Source organism: Vulpes lagopus, chromosome 6, assembly GCF_018345385.1.
Source record: "Vulpes lagopus strain Blue_001 chromosome 6, ASM1834538v1, whole genome shotgun sequence".
Lineage (NCBI taxonomy): Eukaryota > Metazoa > Chordata > Mammalia > Carnivora > Canidae > Vulpes > Vulpes lagopus.
In genome coordinates this window covers 9,369,732-9,395,987 of record NC_054829.1, presented here as the reverse complement: position 1 = coordinate 9,395,987, position 26,256 = coordinate 9,369,732, and the positions used below count along the sequence as shown (strand labels likewise).

Genomic DNA, 26,256 nt, shown 5'->3' with positions numbered 1-26,256 from the left:
AACACACTGTAATACTCCAAGACACCTGATGCAGAAACTCCCTCCCAAAGTAGTCCCCCCCCAGCTCCAATCATGGGAGACACTCACCATATATGCACAGGGTTTGCATGGTACCATACCCACACACACATACACACACGTGTGCAAACACAAACACACACATACAGGGGCTGTGTCATCACCCTCCAATCACTCCACAACTCAGTCATTCAACTGTGACTGCACTGTCCACACTAACAGGTTACTTTCCAGGCTTCTTCCCCTACAATCCATATGACCATTTTCACCACGAGCTTTCAAAAACTTTGTAAAATACTGCTGGCTCTGTAACTATTTGACTTTTTTATAATGTGCACATTTGCACACCCCTGGCTGAGACTATTCTCTGTAGACAAAGCTATTTTTATCTATTTTTCTGCACATAAAAAATAACTCAAAGATACCTTATTGACTTTTGGACTTACCTTTTCAATAGCTTTGTATGTTTTAAGGTCTTCTTCAAAACTTTTTATTTTGTCTGTATCTGCTAACATTATATAATTAGAGATCGGTGCCCTTGCTCTTCCCTTAGATTGAACATAGGATCGATACTCTGTGGGCAAATCAAATCGAACCACCAAGTTGCATTTTGGTATATCAACGCCCTCTTCCACAATACTTGTTGCAATGAGAAGGTTGGTCTCATGTGCTCGAAATTTCCTAAGTACCTGAAAAAAGTCCATCAAGAAAAGCAAAGAACTTCTAAGAAATTTCCAAAGGAACAGCATAGTATAAATAAATGACAACTGTCCTTTCTGATACATGCTCCAGATACACTAAATCTTTAAGTCCAGGCTAAAGATGACAACACTACACAAAACTCAGGATGCATAAACACATGGGCAAAGAGAAACTTTAATAACAATTTTTAGCTGAATAGGACTTGAAAAATCAAAGTGACTTTCTACCATACAGAAGTATATACAAATCACAAAAAGCCTTCAGATTGAAAAGGCTGGTTTCTTTGATGGCCACAAAAGAATCTAACCAACAAAGTGACCAAACGAATCCACTTCTGGAGTCCTATTGATACTCTGACCCGTCGTGGTGGTATCTTGCATCTCTGAGACTGTGCCAACAATCCTCCAAAGATGTCAAAACTTTCACTAAAATCCCTAATGCTTGTAATTAAAAATTATAAGGAAGGCCCTATGTATTTTCTGGTATCTTGGGACATTTTCATTTTAAGGAATCAGAACTACCGATTAAAATTAAAGTGAAAATTTTTTATTTAAGATTTAAAATAACATCATTTCTCAATCCAGGATAAGTAAAGTAAGGTGGCTTTTAAATAGATCTACCACACTGGTTATTGGACTCCCCAGATTTGGAATATGACATAGAAAATGAACTTCAACGTGAATTATTCTACCTCTAACTTAAATATTAAATAACAAACTTCAAATAAAAAGTTTTTGTTTGCCAGCCAGACACTATATTAGGTTTCATATCTTTATGATTGCTGTCTCTCATATTAAAATCTTAAGATGCATGAAAAAAATTAAGCCAAATCTTTAACGTATCCAACCAAGGCAGGACTTTAAACCGAAAACAAAACAATTTCTAGGAAAAAAAAATTCATTTTTTTTTTTTTTTTGCTCAGTCACATGGAGTCAATAGAAGTTATGGTTACACATGCTTGGTTTTTCTATGAAATGCCATCAGTCCAATAAAGGAAAATGAAATGGTTGATGGCAATTAAGAGAAAATTGATTTACCAGACAGCTATTCTAATTCTGAACATATGAATCACTATACAGCTACTTCATAGGAGACAGCTAGTCTATCTACAAGCAAGTATTCTATATTACAAAAAACACCAAGCAATTCTGAAGAAAAGGAGTTCCTATGAGCAGTTTATATATATTCTGAAAATTGTTATTGTACAACGATTTCAACTTAAGTTACCTCTTCCTGTTTTCTGAATTCTGCTTCCATCTGTTTGTTCCGAGGCTGATTCTTTCCAATGCCATGTCCAGTTATAAAATTGCTGCTGATGTAAGCCAGCTCTGGATCTTGTTTGCCAGCTTCCTTTATCAATCTAAAAAAATTATATACATTTGGAAGTTAAGCATTGATGAGGGAAAAAAATTTAAACTTTTGTTTGTAAGGCTTCCCTTAAAATGGGAATACACGTATGTTTTGCCAACATACCTAACAAAATGGTGTTGGTGTTTTTTCCTAACTAGCTTAAACAGAAATCACTGCCACTCTTCCCCATGTAGATCTGTGGACTGAACACTTACAGCACCAGATACAGGGTTGATTTATACTGACGAACACATGGTCACAGTACTTCAAACTTTCTAATTTGGCAGTCATGACTTACTAGAAATGTGGCCCAGGAGGGGACAGATCTAGGCAGAGAGAAACATGGAATCCCCATATACCCTGGCTTCAGGCCAGGATCTATAATGAAAAAGCACATGCACTTCTCCAAACACACACACAACTTGCGGTGGCCATCACACCCTTGTCTCCACAGCCAAGCTTATACACAATGAGTACCAACACCAGATGCCAAGGGGTGATTCTATAGCAAGGGAAACCTTATTCTCCTGCTACAGGTACTAAGAGAGCTCCTGCTGTGTGTGAAATATATAGCATGGTTGTTTCTTTTAGTCTTACCCAACACCCTTTATCACTGGAAGCAGAGCTCCAGGGCAAGAAATGCCTGTCTACTGAGGAGCACCTCCATTCCCAACACTTTCCTGCCTCCTAGGCCGTCATCCACAGTTCTGCACAACATGGCAGTGCCAGTGTCCTCATCCCCTCCTCTCATGGAAGAGAGGCTTCCCAGCTTGTGCCACTTCCTGCCCATTCCTCTGTATTAATCCAGAACGCTAGTAACCGAAAGCTGGCCTTCTAGCTAAGAAATGGAAAAGAGCTACAGGATGGGATCACATTACACGGGTACAGAAGGTTAACAGTTAGTGTTGCCATTACAGCTATTTTGGAAATATCCACATTCAAAAACTCAGCACACAGGATAAATGGTTCCACACCTGACATAAGTGACTCCAGATGGTTCTTCTGAAGTCATACACATAGTATAAATTCCTAATAGAAAATTGCATTTTTTAAGTCAAACCATTCTTTTTTTTTTTTTTTTTAAATACATGAAACAGACTAATATCAAAGAGTTGGAAGAAACCTTGAGTGGCCATCTAGAATATCTTCCTGCCTCCAAATGAGCCAAACACTTGCATGTCTAGGTTAGTTTCAGAGTCTGTTCTACATTCAAATACTTAAAATGTTCAAAATCAGGAACTTCCTTAATATGTTCCAAGCTTTGTTTAGTTATTAGAATAAACTTACGATGTCAGTAGCAGGAAGCAATGCTACATGCAAACAAGTCTCATGCCCCAAAGTCTAAATTATAAAATTAATTATCTTAGAAATATGTACTTCCAAATGTTAGTTTATGTAAATAAGCATCAATGTGAATGTAACAGAGGCTAAAACAAAATGCATTTCATGGCAAGCATCAGGCTAATTAATTGGCAAAGAATGTATTTTTCTTTGCCAAAATGATCAGCCTAGCAGATTTCAATTAACTAAGAGGCAAAAGCACTAAAGAGTAAATGCGTTTCTCCTTTAATGAAACTCGCATCGTTACTGAAGAGAAGAGAAAAAGACAATACACACATTAACGACCCAAATATCTGGTAAGCAGTAATTAAATGCTATATACCCAGGCTGATGATGATTAGAAGGAAAAATTTCTCTATCTGATAAATTAAGGGATGTCTAAGCACACTCTTCAAAACTACAGGCTTCCAGAGAAACAACAAGGTCTCCAGTGGTCAAGGAGCTTACAAGTGAGTAACACAAACTGCTTACAGATTTCATGGTACCATGAACTGATAGGACAAAGTCTTACTTGTTTCTTTTGATTTTTATACTCAGTTTATGTGAGCTGTTCCACAAGCAAGCGGTTCCACAAACCCAGCTGATCTTTAGCGCACAGAGATTCTGAAACTATCAGCAGCTAAGAACCAATTTGTTTTCCTAATTTCAAATCCATCAGAGACCAGCATTTTTTAAAAATTCCATGAAAATTTACAAAGAAAATGAAACTTAAAAGCATTCAAATTCAAGAGTCAATTATATAATATTCAGCAGACATAACTTGCTGTCAAAAATAAGAGTTTCTAGATGTTTACCCTCAATCTGTGTACCTAACTCACTCATCTGGCACCAGTGCACAGATTGTATTGTGTGTGTGCACACATTACCTCCCTGATTACATTAGAAACTGCAAGGCCAGAAATAGGAAATATGCCTTCCAAACTAGTGGACATATCATGGGAAACTGGAATTTAACTAAATGTGCAAATTTATGCAGACAACCGTTAAGGGGAAAAAAATTCAAACACATCATTTGAAACGCCTGCCAAGTACGAAAGCATGTTATCAACAATAGCTTTTAATAGCATCCTTACTCCTTACATTTGCTCATCAATGTGAGAAAATCCAATGTAATTCCTGTGATCTTTCCAAAAAATAAAAAAATAAAAAATAAAAAAAACCCTATGACTGATAGAGTACATGAATCCTATACGCCCTAAATGTGTGCACAAAGCAAATAGCACCTACTATATAGGTGATAAAACACTATTTTTATATACATTGTCAAGAGACAGAGATTATTACAATTTTACAAATGAAGATGCTGAGAGAGAAAAATTTCTCTTTAAAGCTTTAAAAAGTTTAATAACTTTCAGAAAATAAACATCTAAAGCAGTGGGTAGAAAAGAAAGGAACCAGGGATCCTTGGAGAAATGGGTGATTCCATGGCAGGAACAGGGAATATACAAGAGCCTGGAGCATCTTGCAATTCTAGAAGTCAGGAAGCTCTCAAAAAAAAAAAAGAAAAAAAAAAAAAACAACAGGATGAGGACATGTCCAAGGGACACAGGCACTAACCTTAAAGAACCCCCTCTGTGGCCTAGAGTGGAACAATGTGAACAACAAAACAAATCACCTACTCTCAGATTATTCTAAGTGTAGAATAAACAACTATGAGTCCACAGTAATAAAAAAAAAAGAATATGAGTCAATAAATATAAATAAATAGAGTATCAAAGAGGTAAGTTTTTCTTATAGAAGAATTCCAGTAATAACATAATACACCCCTCTCCAGGAAGAGTTCAAGCCCTCCCTGCCAGGATGAGCTAGTGACTTGCTTCAAGAAAATAGTGAGGAATAAAACAATAGCAATATCATAGTAAAGAAAGCAAACACTATCATAATCATGCAATGAAGTTTCCCATCATGAGTGATGTCTCATGTCCACACCATGAGTCCCCCTGATACAATGTGATGGGAAGGAGGTGCTTCATTTCCACGGTGTTTTTCCAAATCCTAAAACCTGAGAAATTTAATCCTGAGCAAAACATCAGGCAAATTCAAACTGAGAGCCAATCCACCAAACTCTTGACCAATACTCCTCAAGACTGTCAAGGTCATCAAAGCCAAGGAAAACCAGAAAATATAGAGGACCAGAGGAGATCAGGGAAATGCAACAACTAGATGCAGTATGGTACCTGGTTAAGAAGATGACATTAATGGGAAAATTGAGAAATGAAAATAAAGTCTGAAGTCTGGTTAATAGTAATGCACCAATGCTAGTCTCCCGTGTGACAAATGCACATGGTAACTAAAATGTTAACAGGTGGGAAGGGATCCCTGGGTGGCTCAACAGTTTAGCATCTGCGTTTGGCCCAGGGTGTGATCCTGGAGACCCAGGATCGAGTCCCGCGTCAGGCTCCAGGCATGGAGCCTGCTTCTCCCTCTGCCTGTGTCTCTGCCTCTCTCTCTCTCTCTCTCTATCATGAATGAATGAATGAATGAATGAATGAATGAATGAATGAATAAATAAATCTTAAAAAAAAAAAAAAACAGGTGGGGAGACCAAGGGAGGGAGACCGGAAGCTCTGTATTCTCTTTGCAGCTTTTCTGTAAACAAAGTAAGGAGGAAAACAGTGGAAGGGGTAGACCAAGGCTGTGAACCAGGCTTGTCCGATGCCAGCACCACACAAGACTAGTAAATTACACAGTGAAAAGAAGACCAGACTTGGGAGACTGGAAGCCCTTTTTTCTGCCTCTTGATATCTGTGTGACTTGGGGAGGGTCACAAACTGAGTCTTTGCTTCCTCATCTATAATATAGCAAAAAACGTCTACCTTCCACCTTCATGGAGTGTTGTAAAACTTTAAAAAGATATCTAAACATAAGTTATAAACTGTATAGCTCTACACACATACATAAGGCAAAAAGGAAAACTATAAACGTAAGACTATACACTAGCTACATTATCTACAGAGAGAGCTATGATTTATTTTTTTAATTAGGAGAGGACAAAATTGCCCATGTATCACAATAGCTTAGACTCCCATGAAACCGTTCACTGAGGGTTTTTCCTATTAAATTGATGGAAGGAAAGAATCTGGATTTCAGGAAGTTTTTCTAAGCTTATTAAAAAGCTTACTGGAACAAGACCTCTATTGTATATTTAATTAGCTGCCCATAAAGTCAACCCTCAAACGGCTCTTGATTCATCATCCGACACTAAATTCCAGCCCCATGTTATGAAAGTTGATCACAATTAATCTGGTCCTCAAAGTCAATAGGAAGTAACTGATTTCTGATAAACCTTCTCAGGCTAATATTCCCACAATGAAAACTGGCACACCTCTACATTTAAGAGCATGTATAAAAGAGGGAAAGAAAAGAAGAAAATATGCCGCCATTTCTTCTTGCTAAGCCCTATAAAATGTATTTAATTCTTAAACCATCTTGTATGGGGGCAGGGAGCATGTCTCTAATGAGGCTTGGAACTGTGCTGATATTAAACTTTTCTGACTCCTGAAATGCCTTTTCTCCTATTCTAAGAAATAATTCCAACGGTCCCTGGTCTGTCTCTCTGGTCTGTCATGCTCTCCCTGGTCTGTCTCCTGATCGACTTTCTACTAGAAAGCACAGGTTTTTAGTGTTCTCTGATGCCCAGGGGCATTATGATTGCAGAAGGAACTTGGAAACTCAAAAGTAGGATATCAGGATTCTAGAACTGTCTCTGCCACTGCCTAGTAATTTAACTCAGAGCAAATCACTTTTACTCCTGAGGCCCTTTCTCTTTTTTTGTAAAAATAAGTGCGCTGGATTAGTCAATGAGTCCCTTTCCAACCTTAAACTCCTGATTCCAGTGTAATTCACTACCTAAAGTTATTCTACCTTGTATTCATCATACGGATCAGGCCCAATGACTATGAAAATTACCAGACTAAAAACCACCAGATGACAACCCCAGAGTCCAATTTCTCATTACTCCAGTAAGTTTTCAAAGCCCCCAGAACAGTCAGAAGCAGTTTAGAAAAAGGAACAAAAAAAATCCCAAATTACCACAGGAAACAAAGCTGAATTTCTCCTCAGAGATCACTACTTGCATAACTGGCTCTTATAGATCAACTCTGGCCAATTAATGGATCCCACAGAGAAACAGATTATTATCTGAAGAACCATCGTGAGGACCCTTTCTGGCCCTGCTGTAGACACACTACAGCATCTGTACACACACCAGAAGAACCGTACATTACCTATTTGACACAAATTTGGAGTACAGCAACTTGGCTGGGTCTATGTTCAGGAAAACATGGAGTTGGGAATTCATAGCCTAATTTAGATGCACTGCCCTCTTTTGCCAATATTCTCTGAATTCTTCTTTAACATTTATTTTCTTCTGATTCAGAAAATTTTAATAATATATAGCCTACAAACCAATCCAAATTGCAAATCCAATTGTTCTGAACTTTTTCCACTTCAAATTGGCAAACTTGAATCAATATTAGTTAAGATAAAAAAAAAAAAAAAAGCTAACAACAACAACAAAAAAGACAGTCACAATAATTCCCAGGTAACATTTATCCTAAGATTACCTGAAGGAGAAAGGTTGGTGTGAAATGATCAACACAACGCCTAACACACAGTCACAGATGAACAATATCTGAATCAAATCTAACAAAACCAAAAAAAAAAAAAAAAAAAACCCAAAAAACTTTCCTTTAATGTAACTTCATCTTTCTACACTTACTATTTTAAATGGATTAAAATAGATAAGCATCCTTTGAGAAAAAAAAAAACCCGGTCCTGTCAAATCAAGCCTTCAGGAAAGCTATGGTCATACACGAACGTCCACCCTGTCGATTCTAGCAGAGCATTACACGTAAATTACAGGGGCCCACACAGAGGACACTTCCCCAAGCCTCTGCCAGGCTCACAGCTATGACAGCTCAGCATTCCACGAAGCACAGGGCTGCCCTGCTCTATCACAGAAAAGCAGGTTAGTTCATCTTAAAGACTTACCTGTTTAAGACAACGGCCGTGTATCTTCTTTCCACAAAAATGATTCCACATAAAATATTGGTAAATGGAGAAGGAAAGTTGGTCTCTGGCTTCTCTTTTTCTTCAATTTCTTCATCCTCATCATCATCCTCAGAATCACTCCAAGACACATAATTATCCTGATTCCTATTATTATACCACTCGACACTTTCAAACTGCTGTCGCTCGTACGGTTTATATTTGCGTAGGATTTCAAGCAGTTTTATTACTTTAGGAGTTACAAATTTCAGGTCAAGTGAGGCAGGAGAGAAGTGCTCTTCACATAGTGCATGTATTTTCCTTAGGAAGGTGTCTGTAAACAATAGAAATTTCCTGTGCAGCTCTTCCTGTTCATGTTTGATATACTTTTGCAGTTCTCTTACCATCATCCCAGCTACTTTATCTGCACACCAGGGGCCCAGGACTACCAATACCGCACGACAGTCTGACAGTATCTACAAAAAAAATGTAAAGAGCCAAATGCCAAACAGTAATCATGTAGCATTTTCATATGAGGTTTAACTGGGATTTAAGTTGTCTTCAGCCTGCCCCTTCAAAATAAATTCTCCTCACTAATATAAACACTGAGGTCAATTCCTCAAGGTTGGGGGGAATGGCCCACCCACTGGCCTTTTCAATCTCTACTTTCTCATATGAGAAAGTGTATATAAATATATCTAGATATATCTAGATATATCTAGAACCATTCTTTTGTTGTCCCAGAAAAAATAATAATAGAAAATAAAAGACAATGGTATAGTGTTAATAAAATTTAATTTCGGGTCTGTCATTAGGTTTTTTTTTTTTTTTTTTTTTGGTCATTAGTTATAAGTAGAACAGAGTCATTTACTTCCAGGTAAATATGCAAGGAATTATGTAGCAGAGTAATTTTATTTTAGATATCAAAGAAGAGCAAGACAATTTTCTTTGCACTTTATACCCAGAGTGCCACATCTTACAACTCTAGCTCAGAGCAGAATGTAAATCCATAAAGGGGCTATAGGAATTGTCAGTTCCACAGGCAAGTATAAGAACACAAACTTTATGAGAAACCAAAGATAGAAGAGTCTAGGCATTGCTGCTCCAGAACAGATGAGCAGGAGAGAAACTGAGTCTCAGATTCAACAGCATTATTCACAAATGGTTGCAAAGTCCCAGGACAGTGGTTCTCAAATTTTAATGCATTGAGATAACTGGAGCACTTGTCAAACCTCGGATAGCTGGAGCCCTCTACCGGGGCTTGAGCAGGTGAAGGATGGGACCCCTGGTCTGCTTTTCTAACAAGTTCCAGGGGGAATGCTTACACAGCTGAACTAGAGTCCACGCTTGGAGGACCAAAGATCTAAGGGATCTCCTCCCAAAGCTGCGCCACTCAGGAATGATGGGCTCATAATCAGTTATATACAAGGTAACAACAGAATCCCTTCAGTCCAAGGATTCAAGCAGGGACTAACTCACAAAATGAACCCAACCCATCTTCAATCAGGGATGTCTATACTTAATCATTGGATGGGTTACCATAAACTCAACCCAGTATGATCTGTCCAATGAAAAATGTCCAAAGAGATTAAGAAGATAAGAGCTTAAAGTAAAATATACAATAGCCCCATTAGAAACATGTTTTCAGGGCAACCCGGGTGGCTCAGCGGCTTAGTGCTGCCTTCAGCCCAGGGCATGATCCTGGAGACCCGGGATCGAGTCCCACGTCAGACTACCTGCATGGAGCCTACTTCTCACTCTACCTGTGTCTCTCCCTACCCCTCTCTCTCTGTGCCTCTCATGAATAAATAAATAAAATCTTTAAAAAAAAATTAAAACCTTTAAAAAAAAACAGGTTTTCATTTCAATATTAAGAATAAACAGCTGCCTTTCATTATGCTTTCTCTACTGGCTTGTACATGCTTACCTGTTTAGAAATTAGAGTAGAATCTCTTTCTTTCGAATGCACAGATATGTTACAGTCATTGATAAAGTTAAGTGCTTCCTCTAGCTCCACCAGCAGTCTGCCATAGAGGCCACTTCTGTCCGTGAACGGCCCACAGTCCACCACAATCTCACATGGTTGAGAAGTGTATCTTTAACAGGAAACAGAAGTTGTCACTGCCACCAGAAACTCCCTACAGCACTGCGATCCATTATTACATGTCTGCACCTGGGATCTCGGGCAGGCAGTGGTCTTCCTCAGTGGTCTTCCTAACAGGCACTCACTTTTATCCATGCTATGCTTGCTCGGCGGGGCTCAAGGAAAGACTGCTTAAGGCTGACATTCAAAGAACTTTTTGAGTCTTGTCATTACCTTATTACCTCAGGGTTTTTTGTTTCAGTTTTTAGGTTTCAACTTTGAACTTTTGCCTCCTTGGGCATCAAGTTATTCAAACTCAATAACAATTATAACAATTACTTCTCAGAAGCAGAAATAGGGATGGGAGGGCAGATCCTAGAGGGAAAGTGTTATCATTAAATCTATCTGCTTCCATACTATTGAAATTTTTAGCATTTGCAAATGTCAGTTTTATTTTAATGTGTTTTTAACATATCCTTGTAAGGAAAGCTCACCTAACTGTCAAACAATTACGGTGTCATCCTTGGATCTCTTACGTCTTTCATGAAATCTGACAATCAGAACAGCACATAATATTCTAAAAGCACTAACAGTGATTAAGGAGAAGAAATATACTAAAGACATATTTAAATACTACAGTTCCATTATTCTCAATCAGAATTTATACTTAACCAGAGTCAAGCTTAGAGAACTAGAAAGTGCCAGATTCAATAGTTCACTTATCAGTTTTACTTAAATGTTCTAATACCTATACTTCGGAAAATTCCAGGTAGTACAGGCCTACCAATCTAATTGGGGGCAGATAAAGCATAAGTACAGCCTTTTACTTCTACCTCAGATCATTTAGGCTCAAGAAAGTCAAAAACAGCATGTCGGGAAGGTCCTGAGATTTGTACTTCATATAGCATTTGAATCCTTAAGTTCCATGAATATGAAACATCACAATTTAATTTCATTCTACAAAGAGAACTTTCCCTGAGTTCCTATTAAATGGCAGGCACGGGATCCCTGGGTGGTGCAGTGGTTTAGTGCCTGCCTTTGGCCCAGGGCGCGATCCTGGAGACCCGGGATCGAATCCCACGTCGGGCTCCCGGTGCATGGAGCCTGCTTCTCCCTCTGCCTGTGTCTCTGCCTCTCTCTCTCTCTCTCTCTGTGACTATCATAAATAAAATAAAATAAAATAAAATAAAATAAAATAAAATAAAATAAAATAAAATAAAATAAATAAAATAAAATAAAATAAAATAAAATATAAAATAAAATAAAATAAAATAAAATAAAATAAATAAAATAAAATAAATAAAATAAAATAAAATAAAATAAAATAAAATAAAATAAAATAAAATGAAATAAAAAAGACTTATAAATGGCAGGCACACTGCAAGACGTTTTCCATGTATCACTGTGACTGATGAACAAAGAATCCCCTGAAACCACGTCAATGCCATTTTGCAGGTTCCAGGGCAGTAAACGACTCACCTGAAGTTACACAGCCTTCAGTTAGTGGAACCAATATTTCAAAACCCATCTGACTGGACTCCATAACCTGAGAAATCAGCTTCCTAGTTGTTATAACTGTTTCAAGAACCACCACTTGATAACCATTAGCCCTTCTAAAGACTATATCTAATAAAGACATAAGGATACTTTAATATGAATTGAATCATATTTACTTAAAAACCTAATTTAGGGCGCCCGGTGGCTCAGTGGTTGAGCATCTGCCTTTGGCTCAGGTTGTGATCCCAGGGTCCTGGGATGGAGTTCCCACATGGGGCTCGCTGCAGGGTGTCTGCTTCTCCCTCTGTCTGTGTCTCTGCCTCTCTCTCCGTGTCTCTCATGAACAAATAAATAAAATCTTAAAAACAAAACAAAACAAAAAAAACCCACCTAATTTTATTTAGGCTCCCTTCCACCAACTCAAATCAGAAAATATGTATGTGTGCACCTTTTACTTAAATTCAAAACAGCCACCTTCTCAAAGAGACAAACAGGGAAGCATACACGGTTTTCTCATACACACACACTCATTTTCAGAACTATAGGGTGTTTCCAACCATTTTAAGACATACTGTAAAATACTAAATTCTGTCAATAAGTTAGTGTTCTAAGTATCACATGGGACACAAAGGTCAGAACAACCAAGCACACACAGTGACAGGAAAGAACACAAATTTCCTGTCCGAGTTCCTGGTGCTCATTAACATCAGCAAACAGGAGGGGCCTGCGCTTATACAATCTTGTCTCCGAATAAAGAAAACCTCCATCCGCTCTCTGTGGAAACAAGGTTAGATCCTTGCCCTCAAGGGTAAGTGTCCCGACAGTTCTCTGACTGGCTCATTCCTTGCAACAGCCATCCGAGCCCAGGCACGTACCTGTCCAATACCACCAGGTCAGTTGCAGTTTCAGCATTACTCTTCAGAATTTTCTCCAGTTTCTGAATCTTTTCTTCCAATTCCTCGGGATCGCATTTCCCATTTAAAATGGAAGCAGTGAGTCCCAAAATACGAGGACACGATGGACAATTTTCACAGAGCTAACACAATAAAAGGGATTGTCAATAAGGAATCATTCTGCGAGGCCGGAACACGAGAGATACTGCCATGCTAACACATGTCAAGAAGATGGACGGGTACTATAAATATGACTTATGGCATTACTGTAGCTTGTGTAAAAGATCTGTTTATCAAAAGGCACATTTAAATATGCTAGGACAGATCATATCATTAATTTATCATAGATTATGTACTTCATTTATTTGTATCATATTTAAAATTTTATTCTAGATTTCAATTTACCATATAAGTTATTTACTATAGTTCATTATCACAGATTTAAGTGAAGATTAATTTAATATTCATTAATTCATACATAGAACCAAGTTCCCAAAATTGGTAACTAATGGTGCTGCTCTTGATACATAAAAACACTGCTTATTCTCAGTAATTTGACCTGAATTAAAAATGATAAAAATCTAAAAATTTACCTTCATAATTTCTCGGTAGGGGTGGTCTAGGATTGCAAGATGACACTCATCAAACACCAAAAGGTTAATGTCTGACAGGGATAAGTAACCATTTTTCAAAACATTCAAGGCGACATAGCAAGTCATAACGAGAACCTAAAAGGAAAACTGGCATCAGTATACAAATATGCCTTTTACCTGCCTGGATACACTTACATCAAATCACATTATGGGACCATTATATCGTGGGTGAGAATTAAGAAATTCATTAGTCAGAATTACAGCAAAAATTCTAAATGTATGGAAGCTTCTATTTTGGAACCAAGAAGCAGAATTAGGAAAATATGGAAACAGAACATGAGAAAAATAATCCTTGATAATAGGTCTTTCTGATAAATCTACTAAATTGACTTCAGGTTTTCAGGTTCCTATGGCCATATTTTGATTGATGAGACCTATCATTTTAATCAACTTACAAAACAATTCACACCGAGTTTTCCTCTTTTTTTCTCATTAAACTGACAAGGTTTTCTGGAAGAAGGCATAAACTCAATGTTCTTTTTATAGCATCATCACTCATCACTGTGTGGACATGTAAGTGCTTTACTGACAAGGACTCAACCCCGTGGGTGAGACACAGTCGTCACTGTGGACTGCTCCAAGTTTGTGAGGAAGCAACTCTTAACCACTTCAGACCCACCGACACCAAAGAAGCCCCTCAACCCATGGTTGGTCTGCAAAAGCAGGCCAGTTAGAGGAATTCTCTCAAAGACCCAGGGATCTCAACCAAGAAATCTCTCTAGTTTCAAGACCTTCAACTCCAGCATAAATTTTCGAAAAAGCAGGTTATCTACGAGTTGGAGATAGGTCATCAGAATTTGTATTTTTCAATCAAGCAAATCACAGCATAAAGCTGTTTCTCTTCTATGAAGTAAGAGCAACATACATGACTCCTTCCTTGGTTTTGGCATGAGACCTCCAGTGAGAAAGGATGTAAGGGCTAGTTTCTAGTGTAGTGAAATACAGGGAAGTAGAGTTTTCAAACCTAAGAGAGACAGCCAATGCCAGAGATGATCTCTCGAATGAAGGCAAAAACTTGTAGGGATTTAAACGGTGAGATTTCTCTACAACTCTTACCTGGTGCTTAGTAAACTCTTGGTTCCATTTCTCTTTTGTCCAAGATGCATTTACTTCTAGGTTTGAGTATTCCCCAACCTTGAGATCTGAATGAGTTCTGACAGCTGACACTTGTTGAGCAACCTGGTTTGCTGATTACAAACACAATACTCCATGTAAATATGACAAATCTTACCTAGTTGACTCTCTGGACTACTAATGAGTAAGACAGCTAAGGAAATCCTTATTACTATATATTATACCTAACCCCCAATTTCTTAGATAGCCAATTTCAAATCCTATTTCCAAGGTTATTCACCAGAATGCATTTACTAAACTGAAGAACCTACAGTCATTTACTTCAGAGAACTCTATACCACCTTTCTTCTTTACAGTTGATTTTCCCCAACTGAAGAATATAACTTCTAGGCTAGAATGTTAACTACTCCAGATCCACCCCTCCTGTTTTCTGCATGAAATCAGATCATTTCACCATGAAATAAGACAGTTTCATATATATTTCAAGTACATGAGAACATGTATATACCACACACTGCAACAATCTAAAACAAACTAGAGACCAATGGCAGGATTATGTTAGTGCCCTGGCTGTTTAGGTTCACATTTTATACTTTTTAATATATAATCCCAAACACATAAAAACTAGTACTGTAAACTCTTAGTGAATATCTAACTTTTAAAAAGCATCTAACTTCCCTTCTGTAACTGGCATAGCAAAATCATATATCATAAAATTACTGATCTCATAATCTTTTTGACATAACTTTGCAAAGTTAAAACATCAAAAACAAAAAAAACTGTCACAATCTAGATTAGATTATATTTGGAAAAGTCAATCAAGCAAAAAATGCAGAATCAGAATTAAATGCAATTCCATTTAAGGAAAAAGCTGAAGTTTAACACCTGTGAAATAAAATGGCTGACTCTTAAAAAAGGCATACTAGTAAGAAATAAGACAAAATGATATTCCTTCTACCAGCATTTCAACAAATACATTATTTCTCAAACTCTCTATGCTTTCAATAATCTAACTTAATAAAGAGAGAAAACGTGCTTAACCATAAAATCTAATCCAACTTCCTCCAATTTCATAAAATAATTTTTTTATTACCAGAGTTGACCAAGAACACCGTCCTTTTTCCATTTCTGTTGAAGTCTCCCCTGATCTGATAGGACAGCTCTTTAGTGAGTAGTACTGCAATAAACGTCTTCCCTGAGCCAGTGTTTAAACAGACTATGGTATTATGATCCAGAGCTGCTTCAAGCAGTTCAACCTAGAAATACAGTGGAAAAAAGATTACACACTTCTTATCGAAGTACAAAGTTCGGGAAATAGGATTTTGTTTCAATTCAGGAAATTTTACTGATTTCTAAAATGTCTCTGTGATAAATTTGCCAAAAAAAAATTTATCTTCACATAAAAATAATCATCACAGGTGTTGAAATGCCTGTTATTTTATAGTTGTGTTTGTAATTATGCGTGGAATGACATTTACAATTTATTTACGAATTATTTTTGCAGGGGAAAGGAAACTTCTCATAAATAATATGAATGACTGAGCCTAGAAGTAATCATGGTCCTGCCAGTTCATGGTTGTTCAAATCAATTTCAATTCCTACCCAGCTCATGAGGACAGACACACCCAAGTGGATATTAAGGAGCAGTGAGGTTTTTCAGAGGGGAGAAAACAAGAAGGAACTTCACAAATAAAACTATCAAATCAATTACCCGGCAGATGTTAGAAAAGAAAAGGACTATTAAGAACAAAAGTATTTGGAATGAGAAAATTAATCAGAAGAGGAGAGCTTGAAAAGGTAAAATGGGTTTTATATAAGTCGTGTCAACTATATGCTAATTTATTCCATTTTAGTGAAAATGCTCCCGTATTAGTGTTCTCATTAGTACCTGATATTTTCTTGGCGTATAAATGTTATCATGAATTGCTTCTTGTTGCCATGGCAGTCCAAAGAAAGGACCCATTGGTGAGGAGGCAGGGGTCATGAGCTGCAGGCCTGCCATGCTGAGGGGCTGCAAAGCAGGGCTTTTCATTCATCCAGTGCTTCTTTCATTGCATTTTGCTCTAGCACAGCTTACTACAAAAGGGAAAAAGAATACCATTACACCACCATGCAGGGTTAAGAACAAAAGAAAGCACAGAAACAAGAGAAACATCGGAATATCATTCCTATGGACCCTTTCAAACTTTTCCTATAATTGTTTTAGCTTTTCCTTGATCTAAGAGGATCGTTTTAAAAAGTCAAGTGTTCTACACTCTCCAACCCAGCAATTCTACACCTAGAAACTTATCTGAAAGAATGAGGTGACTATAAATATGTACTGCTGCATTACTCAAAAGCAAGAAAGACCTTTCAAAAATATTAATAAAAACATGAGCCACATAAATTATAGTATAGTTATGTAAGGAATAGTTTGAACCATGAAGAATACCCGTATCTATATTTAGTGATATAAAACTATGCTTTTTCTCATATATCTTTAAAAGAAAATATGACTATGATGCCTTTTTAAATATATATATACGAAATATGTAGATATATACATAAATATATTTCAAACATCCTTTGTCAATTCTATGATGCCATTAGTGATAAACTTATGAGATAATGTATGGAAGGTGCTTAGCACCGTGCCTGAATATAAGAAAAGATTCAAATGCCTGCCAACATTTTGTGGTTTTATCAACAGACCATAAACACATGAGGACTTTTTCTCAATTGACAACCAATCACAAATGCATGGCTGACCAACTATTTAAATATGTATCTTTAAAATTACACACATCCTAGATAAATTAAGACAGTGTACCATTCTGTGAGTTTTTCATGATATGTAAGCACTCTTCTGTGTCTCATGTATACTTTCCCAAAGATTAATCTGATTCTGTAAAAGGACAGACCAAACTTGAGTCTTTTTAAAACTCCTAACCTGCAGATAAAGGGTTCAGGTCTCAAATCTCAACATGAAAGCCGAATTTCTGACTGCCAGCAGAATTTACTTGCCCCCAAAAGAAATCTTCACCCTTGTGTTCACTGTTATCACTCTATGAAACTGGAAAGAAAGAAGCCCAGCGTTTGTTCCTTGACAAGAACCTCTGAATCTCCTGACTCGGGAAATGTACAACTGTGATACAGCACAGTAACTTAAGTGATCTCACCTAATCCAACAAGAAGTCTCAAGTGGTCTCTTTCAGACACAGGCATGATACCAAGTCCTGATTTCAGAGATTAGCTCCATTGACAACAACTCCATATCCAGCTAACAGCAGTGCAGCCCCAGGTAAGTAGTAGGGGGCATGGGCTGCAGGAGCGCAGGACTTCAACAGGGCAGGTGCCACTGGACCAGACACTACAGCCATTCTCATCATCATTCTCAGCGAAGGATTCCAGAGTCCACTCTGACAATTACCAACTCCGTTCCTCATAAGACACATGTGCTCTTTCTCTACCCAACCAAAGCTCAAACAGCCATCTTTTTATCCCACACTTGGCATTCACTTTGCTCAATTCCTCAGGCCCACTGATTGCACACCCTCAGGTTCATCACTCAAGCTTTTTATTCTATATGGATGCCCAGAACCTAAAGTGAAATCACTGATTGCACACCCTCAGGTTCATCACTCAAGCTTTTTATTCTATATGGATGCCCAGAACCTAAAGTGAAATCCATTTTACCCAGGCAGGCCTCCTGGGGCCCAGGCAGATCATTCTGGAGGCACATGGCTGAAACTGCAGGCACTTCTTACCTGCCTACCATCCTTGGGATTGCTCCTCTACATCTTCATTATTATAGGCTGCCTGCTGTCCAGAATTCTTTATGCCAAAACCTGACCTGCTCACTTTTCCTCCAAGCCACATGCTAATCCAAGACCAACCCAAAACAGGGCCAAAGGTATCAGGAAGTAAGCCTAAATCCTGGTAGCCGAAGAGAATAAAACAGGAAGAAGGCAGCACTGTAAGTCCCCAAATACCATTTCCTCTACCTTTAAACACCATGTACAGCCAGGAACCTGCAGCATCCCTCCTCCTGCCACTGTCACTGGGGTCACCACTTCTTCTCATAGAGATAACAGTGAGAATAATATTAATTAATTACACCAGAGTGATAGTCTTTAAAAATGAGAAAAATGCTCTATTTTTTAAAAAGGATTCTATAATCTTCAAAAATGTACAAAATACAAAGAAAAACTATAGGAATGTTCCAGATTAAAGAAGACTACAAAGATACCCAACAGCTAAATGCAGTGAGTGATCTCAGGCTGGGTCTTGTACTGCAGGACAACACCATAAAGGGCATCATAGAGCCCCTGATAAAACTGTTCAAAGTCACTGAAGCCAATAACTACACTGTGGCTGTTTTAAAGAGGATCCTTATTCCTAAGAAACATACCCCAAAGTATCTAGGGGTAAAGTGCCATGAGACGTATACAACTTATTCTCAAATAAAAAGAAACTACAGACACAGAGAATGTGTGCAACCAGTAAAGCAAATGGGGCAAAGTACATATCCTTTGTCCTATTCATGTAACTTTGCCGTACGTTTGAAATTATTTCCAAATAAAGACTTTTTAATAAAAGCAAATGAATAAAAATGACTGATTAGTCTGGGATTCCCTTGCATACAGGAGCTGTAGGTCTCACAGCTGTAGGTCTTTGGATAACCCAAAGTACCAAACCACACCCAGAACATGGCAAGCAAGCCGTGCAAGTGTATAGAATGAAAACAGTGTCCATGTGAATGACATAAAAACCTTCCAAAAGGGGTGCTTGGGTGGCTCAGTTGGTTAAGCATCTGCCTTTGGCTCAGGTCATGTTCCCAGGGTCCTGGGATCCAGCCCCACATCAGGCTCTCTGCTCAACGGGGAGTCTGCTTCTCCCTCTCTCAAATAAATATACAAAATCTTTAAAAAACAAAAAAACCTTCCAACAGCTTCTGTCTGCCTTTCAAATTTTATGTCCTCACACACATATGCGCAGAAACACACACGTACACACCTTATTCTTCTACCAGCATGCGTGCTCCCTACAAGCAAGACACAGGTCATTTTCTGCAGCTCTTCAATTTCCTGCTACAATGTACCATACATACATTTACATAAATATCTGATAAATTCAAGGAGAGAGTCATGAAAGTTGCACAATATACAGAACAGAATCGTCACAGTTCAAAAGATAATTCATGTTTGGGAAATCCGGACCCTCTCCATTTCTACTCCCCGTAAGAGTGGTGGAGGAGAGGACCTGCAAGGGAATGAGGACAGCAACTTGAACCCTCTCAATGAACTTCTCCATAAGGTCCTAATAGCCAAGGTAATCTTCACTCATTTCATACCCAGTGGCTGGCCCCAGAAACATACTTTCTATTTAGAGAACACAAATCTAAGATGAAAAAAATTCAAAAGGTAATCCAATAATGTGAAAACTGAAAAATCTACAATTTTGCCAACTTTTACTTTCTTTGACATGTTTAAATAAAATTTTTTTTCTTAACGTGGTCTTAATGAAAAGCTCTGAATCCCTGCTGGCCAGTGGAAGTCCTGTAGTCTCACAGAACTATCGTTTGGCTGCTTTCACAGAGCCGACAGACAATTCCTTAGGGCTGTTTTTCAATCACAGATTTTAAATTTCTTGCCAGACAATTTATATTCATGAAATCGGCGAGGTTGTTTCATAACTTCCAAATATTAGTCACTCAGAAATAATTGAGTAAAACACACAAACTCTCTTCCTCTTTCTATGTATGATAAATCACAGATTTACCGTTTTAATGTTTGAGATCTCTGTGTTGCTGTTGTCTGAACTGCATTGTGACATTGTGATAGCAGTTTATTGGAAAATCACAGCATGCCCAAGCTTCTGCTCTAAAAATAAATGCAAAAATAGCCAAGTGTAAGATCCCCGTACTTAAACTGAATATAAACACATCTACAAGAAAGCCCTATTGATATGAAGAGTTAAATAAAAGCCCATTATTTGTATTAAATTTTAAACAAAAGACATTTGGATTATTTTAGTGTACGAAGGCTTACTCTCTAAAACAAAGAACAAGAGAACGAGATTCAACAATAGCATGCCTAATTCCCAGAGATCTGGGGGAAAGAAAAAGTTCAGAGGCAAGTCCAAGAAAAGATTTCAAAATGAATACAAGAAAACCCAAAGACAGGGGCTAGGATAATGGGGGAGGGAGAGAGAAGAAGACAAGTATATGTTATATCCTGAATGACACACACAAAAGGAATAACGATCACCAGACGAGGCGCTTGGCTGAGAAATCCAAATCACCTCAATACATGTATGTAATTGGTGAATAATTTCAATTTCTCCAAATGGAATTAAAAGCACCACAGTTAAATCCACACCATAAACTCTTTTACACAATTCATTCATGAATAAAAGAATGCAGAACACAATTCAACAATATTGTTTTAAAGAAATATAAATTTAGTGTGGTTCAACCTCAGAGATTATATATCAAAAACGAGGAAACCATGAAATACTGAGATGGAAAGCTTCATTTAATCACCCAGCATTGATTTTGTTAGATCTGACCCCAAATCTTGCTTGTGCTCATTTCGCTTGACCACAGTACCTCCACTACCACCAGCTCGGGGAAGGCAACGATTATACACATCTCTGTCTGGGCTAGTCGGTTCAAAGACATGCAAGCACAGGTTACACTTAGTCATTTCAGAGACAAATTCGGTTTGCTAGAAGGTTAACAAAGCAGAATGGGGAAACCTTAGCACTATTTTAGTATGTACATATTTACCTCAAAATGCTGATTCTAAGTTCTTTCAGTTTCCAAGTCTGTATTAATTCATACCCTAGGTAACCTAAAAGCAATCAGAGAGAATATTTTAGAACATAAAACTCATTTTTAAAAACCAACTTTAAGAAAATTCCTACTTGACAAAATTTTTACATTTGACTTATCAGAATAAGATTCCTGGTAACTTATTTTTCTAACGAAAGTCAGGAAGACAGCACATGCCTGAAAGCGCTGCCTTTAAAATTAGTATTTATTATGTTCTGATACAACTGAAAATGTTTGAAAGTTGTTACTACAATCCAATTAGCTATAAGGGAGAATTCTTGAAAGTAAATTACATTTTTCCCTATTAAAATCTAGCTTTAAAACTACTCGAACACTATGTTAAGTCCTAAGTCAGGACGGTGCTTCACGTAAACAGATCTTCTCTCTCCTAGTGTCCAGTCTGTGTTTCCAAAGCCTCATGCTTTGACGCTTAATTCCATTCTATACTGCTACCTCATCAGATGCAAACTCAAGACATCAACAGGGCCTGATGTGTCATGCCCTACACCAGTCGAATTCACATTCACATCTTTTTTAGAAACACCATAACCAAAATAGTAACACTGATAATCCTTTAAACTTCAATGCAATTCCACTAGTACAAAATTACTGGTGAATTATCCAAATTATTTCCCTAGACTATTCTGCACAGAGATGCGGGAGAGAGTTAACATCCAAGTACAATGACAATTTATGTTCATAAATACAGAATTAATAGGTCAAATCTTCTTTTTAATTGATGATCATAACTTAGATTGCAAAAATGCAAATTCCTGTTTGATAAGCCCTCTCAGGATAACTGAAAAAGATGTGCCACATCCCAGACACTCAGTCAAGTTTTAGTACAAATCAACAAACTTCACCCACATTAGCACCAAAATCCAGTATCCCCCTGTAGCCCTTTAGACAAAGCCCTATAACAACAGACAACTTACCCCTGCTCATCCGAAGTCTAAAAGCATCTAGAACTTCAGGGTACACATTTCCAAAACTAGTAACAAAACATTCAATTCAGTCATTTAATCATAATGTGTCACAGATGCTGATACTACAAACTTTGTAAGCATCACTGCCCAGATTTCCTTCCTACTCTCATGAAGCCCAGGCATGACTACCATAAAGTCTCAAGGTAAACAAAAGACACAACACACAGGCACACATAATAGTAACACTGTGACATTAAAAAAGTATCAAAAGTACTTCTGGGGGGTGGGGGTGTCCCTGGGTGGCTCAGCGGTTTGGCGCCTGCCTTCGACCCAGGGCATGGTCCTGGGGTCCTGGGATCAAGTCCCACATCGGGCTCCCTGCATGGAAGCTGCTTCTCCCTCTGCCTGTGTCTCTGCCTCTCTCTCTCTCTCTCTCTCTGTGTCTCTCATGAATAAATAAATAAAATCTTTATATATATAAAAAAAAGTACTTCTGTAAGCTAACAGATAAAACTAAGAAATGTTTGAAAAGCCTTCAGTTCATAGTAACAAATATGCTACGGAGACCAGGGCATTATTTTAACGAACCAAGGTTAAAATCACTAGGGCAGTCTTTGGCTATAGATGCAAACAGGTTTATACATTGTCATAAAGGCAAATCAAAAATTAGAGGCTTGGGGATCCCTGGGTGGCTCAGTGGTTTAGCGCCTGCCTTCAGCCCAGGGCGTGATCCTGAAGTCTTGGGATTGAGTCCCACATAGGGCTCCCTGCATGGAGCTTGCTTCTCCCTCTGCCGGTGTCTCTGCCTCTCTCTTTCTCTGTCTCTCGTGAATAAAGAAATAAATAAAATCTTTAAAAAAAAAATTAGAGGCTTAATTCTCCTAGTTGATAATAAAGGGAAAAGCTTCCTTCCTCCTCTCCTTTGTTCACGATTTCTTTCTTAATCCTTTCCAAATGTAAGTGAATCTTTTTAAAAGCTTAATAGCCTCTAGCCCGTCTCACATCTCAAGAATGTCTCCCTAAGGACCTGAAAGCCATCTCTGAAACATAATCATCAAGAAAGACAATGCCCAATTACTCAGTTTCCTAGAAGAGATGGGCCTAGTCAGTCACTTGATTCCAAACCACAAAACCTACCTCATAAAGGGTGAGGAAATAAGCAATTCTACCTTGAAAACGTGGATGTCAAGTGTCTAACCACTTAGCTGTACAAAAAAAGTATTTCTTTCTGTTTTTGGAATCTCTTCAGTGGACAGCCTGTGACTAACATCACACTCTGGTTTAATGCTCACCCAGTAATAAAACTGTTTTCCTCCCTCCACCTTTGTGGATAGGTTTCTGGGTGGGGAGGAAATTCTGTTTTTAATTTCCTCAAGACTGGCCTTTAAAAATAAAAAAAGACAGGGGCACCTGGGTTGCTCAGTGGTTAAGTGCCTGCCCTCAGCTCAGGGATGGAGATGGGCTCAGGTTGTGATCCCAGGGTCCTGGGATCAAGCTCCACATCAGGCTCCCCACAGGGAGCCTGCTTCTCCCTCTGCCTGTGTCCCTGCCTCTCTCTGTGTCTCTCACGAATAAAGAAATATAATCTTAAGAAAAAAAAAAGACATAAAATATATTCTCAAATAATATTCATGCCAAATAACAAATTTCCATTTCTTGGAATTTGAATACTAGAGAAATCTTAAAATATGCTGCCCATCTATATTAGGGAGATGAGCTTTTAAGATGAAGATGGAGCTAAGTGTACAAATACTTAACTGTATTAAAAAGGAATCTGCACACAGAAAGGATCCAAGTTGTTTAAAAACTACTCCCACCAATCTTCCTTTTTCTAAATTAAAGTTGGAGCAGGAGGAGTCTCAGCTGTTTTACTCTCAGGAGCCAAGGTGATGCCGTCACCCCTTAATACTTTCTCATATACAGTCACTCCTCAGAGAGGCCTTCTGTGTAGGAGGGGCCCAGAGGAAGGCCACTGGGGATCTGGAAAGCAAACCTTTTTTTTTTTTAAGTATCCTTCATTTAAAAATCATTTGAAAGTCAGCAAGGGGTCCTGTGTCAAAAAGATCACGGCTTATCAGGCTACCTCTGAGATGGTTTCCGTGCTTGTAAAATAACCTCTGGCTATTTTGAGAATTCAGTAAGATCATGTATGTTAGTTAAGCTCAGTAGGAAAAAAGTCCTCGCAACACAAAAAATGCCCAATACATGATAGTATTTACAAAACCACACTCTTATCTCTATCTAGAACCTTTGTTTTCAAGCAATTCCTAAGACTTCAAGAAACTTCTTAAAGAATATCTAAAATGCACTATTGATCCTAAGATTCAGCATGGAAAATGCATTACCATTTAAAGTACACAAGATCTTATACAGTATTTTTAACCAGATAAACCTGAAAACCACCAACCACAAACTACCTAATCATCGTGAATTTACTGTAGAATGAAAATCAAGGTTAAATCACAAAACACAGTATACAATGTGAAATAAAATCAAATAGCTTTGTGTCCACTAGTTCTCTTTAAAAGCAAAAACTGAAAAATACTATGCTTCTGTTCGGCTCCACAGACATCACTGAAAACATTACTTCACTTAACTGTTGCCAGGCAATGAGATGGTATACCATGGGCAAGAAATCATTAGATAAAGTTTGAGAAGATAAAAATACAGCAAATAGCCAAAATATCCATGGTATATAAAATAAGTATTTCAAGGATTTCTCAACTACCATTTGGTGAATACAGGTTATGAAAAGACTAAAGTTAAACAAAAGATTGAGAGACCAAAGAGAAAAGAAAAGGTATAATAGTTTCAAGAATTTAAATACTGGTATCTTCAGATAATGAAATACACAGCACGAGAGAACTGTTCCCACTTTTCATTGTTATGTAGGGGCCAACGACAGGCTGCGTAGAGATGGGCCACTTTGGCAGAGAGATTATTCTGAACTGAAGGCAACTGAGACCCTGTGGGCTCAAAAGAAACTTTTGCCTCTCCATTAAGTACATAAAAGAATCTAAAGCAAGGGTCTTTCCCAGAATCAGGGTTATTAGCAGAGATCAATTTTATTTAAGTGACCCATCTGTTTGGCAGGGCAAACATCTAATTACCAAACATCTGCTCTTCTCCCTAGGCCCCAGGAAGAGCTCTCCTTTCCTCTGAAGTCCCGGCCCCTTCCCTTCCTGTTGGTTCTGGACCACCTACGCACCTCTCCCTCTGCCTTCCTGTCTGTGGAACTTCCATGTCTGTGCAGATTCCCCGTATGCACACTGTCATATTTGATTTTCTCCTGTTAATCTCTTTCACTCAGCATGAGTCTTAGCCCAGCTTGAAGGACCTTAAAGAACACAGGAATTCCTGCTCCCTGACAGACCTGTCGTTATTAATTTAAAATCCTTGCATATTATCTATCCTAAAATATTTTGGTTTTGTTGGTTTGTTTTTAACCTAAAAGAGAATCATTTCTCTAGATTTATTTAAGTAATCTCTACACCCAACGTGGGACTCAAACTCATGACCCCGATATCAAAAAAACTTCATACAGAAATGCTCCTTCCATCTTTACCATTTATAAATAGCAGAAAGTGCTCCATGTCTAACACTGAATGAGGAGATGGTGTGGTAAACGGGGTTCATTTTACCGGATACAATGCAACTGAACCATTAAAAATGATGAGTTTATAATGAACAAAAAAAATACTTAGGTACAACATACAATGCAAAAAAAGCAGAGCATTTTTATTTAGAGGACGATCATGACTAAGTCAAGATAAAAACTGAACAAAAGAAGAAAGGAGGAATGGAGAGAGAGAAAATTCACCCCAAAAATGAGGATAGGATTGGACTATTAACATGAGCAATTAATTCCTTCTTTCCTTAAAACTTTTCCGCATTCTAAAATTTCCCACAATTTGAA

The 26,256-nt window shown here is 37.9% G+C and overlaps 1 protein-coding gene across 3 annotated transcripts in view; it reads right to left on the bottom strand.

Annotated features, from left to right (window-relative positions):
* The window catches only part of DICER1 (dicer 1, ribonuclease III), a 73,210-nt gene that overhangs the window by 29,319 nt on the left and 17,635 nt on the right, over nt 1–26,256 (bottom strand). For 2 of the 3 annotated variants that reach the window (XM_041758224.1, XM_041758223.1), the window contains 9 exons: nt 16,489–16,676; nt 15,694–15,856; nt 14,583–14,713; nt 13,467–13,601; nt 12,856–13,016; nt 10,328–10,496; nt 8,404–8,876; nt 1,948–2,080; nt 465–707 (listed from right to left, as the gene is read on the bottom strand). In XM_041758224.1, coding sequence (XP_041614158.1) covers nt 465–707; nt 1,948–2,080; nt 8,404–8,876; nt 10,328–10,496; nt 12,856–13,016; nt 13,467–13,601; nt 14,583–14,713; nt 15,694–15,856; nt 16,489–16,632 — 1,752 coding nt within the window. In that variant the 5' untranslated portion in view covers nt 16,633–16,676. Of the gene's footprint in view, nt 1–464; nt 708–1,947; nt 2,081–8,403; nt 8,877–10,327; nt 10,497–12,855; nt 13,017–13,466; nt 13,602–14,582; nt 14,714–15,693; nt 15,857–16,488; nt 16,677–20,360; nt 20,462–21,369; nt 21,434–26,256 lie in introns of all 3 variants that reach the window. The other variant, XM_041758222.1, reaches the window with a different exon arrangement.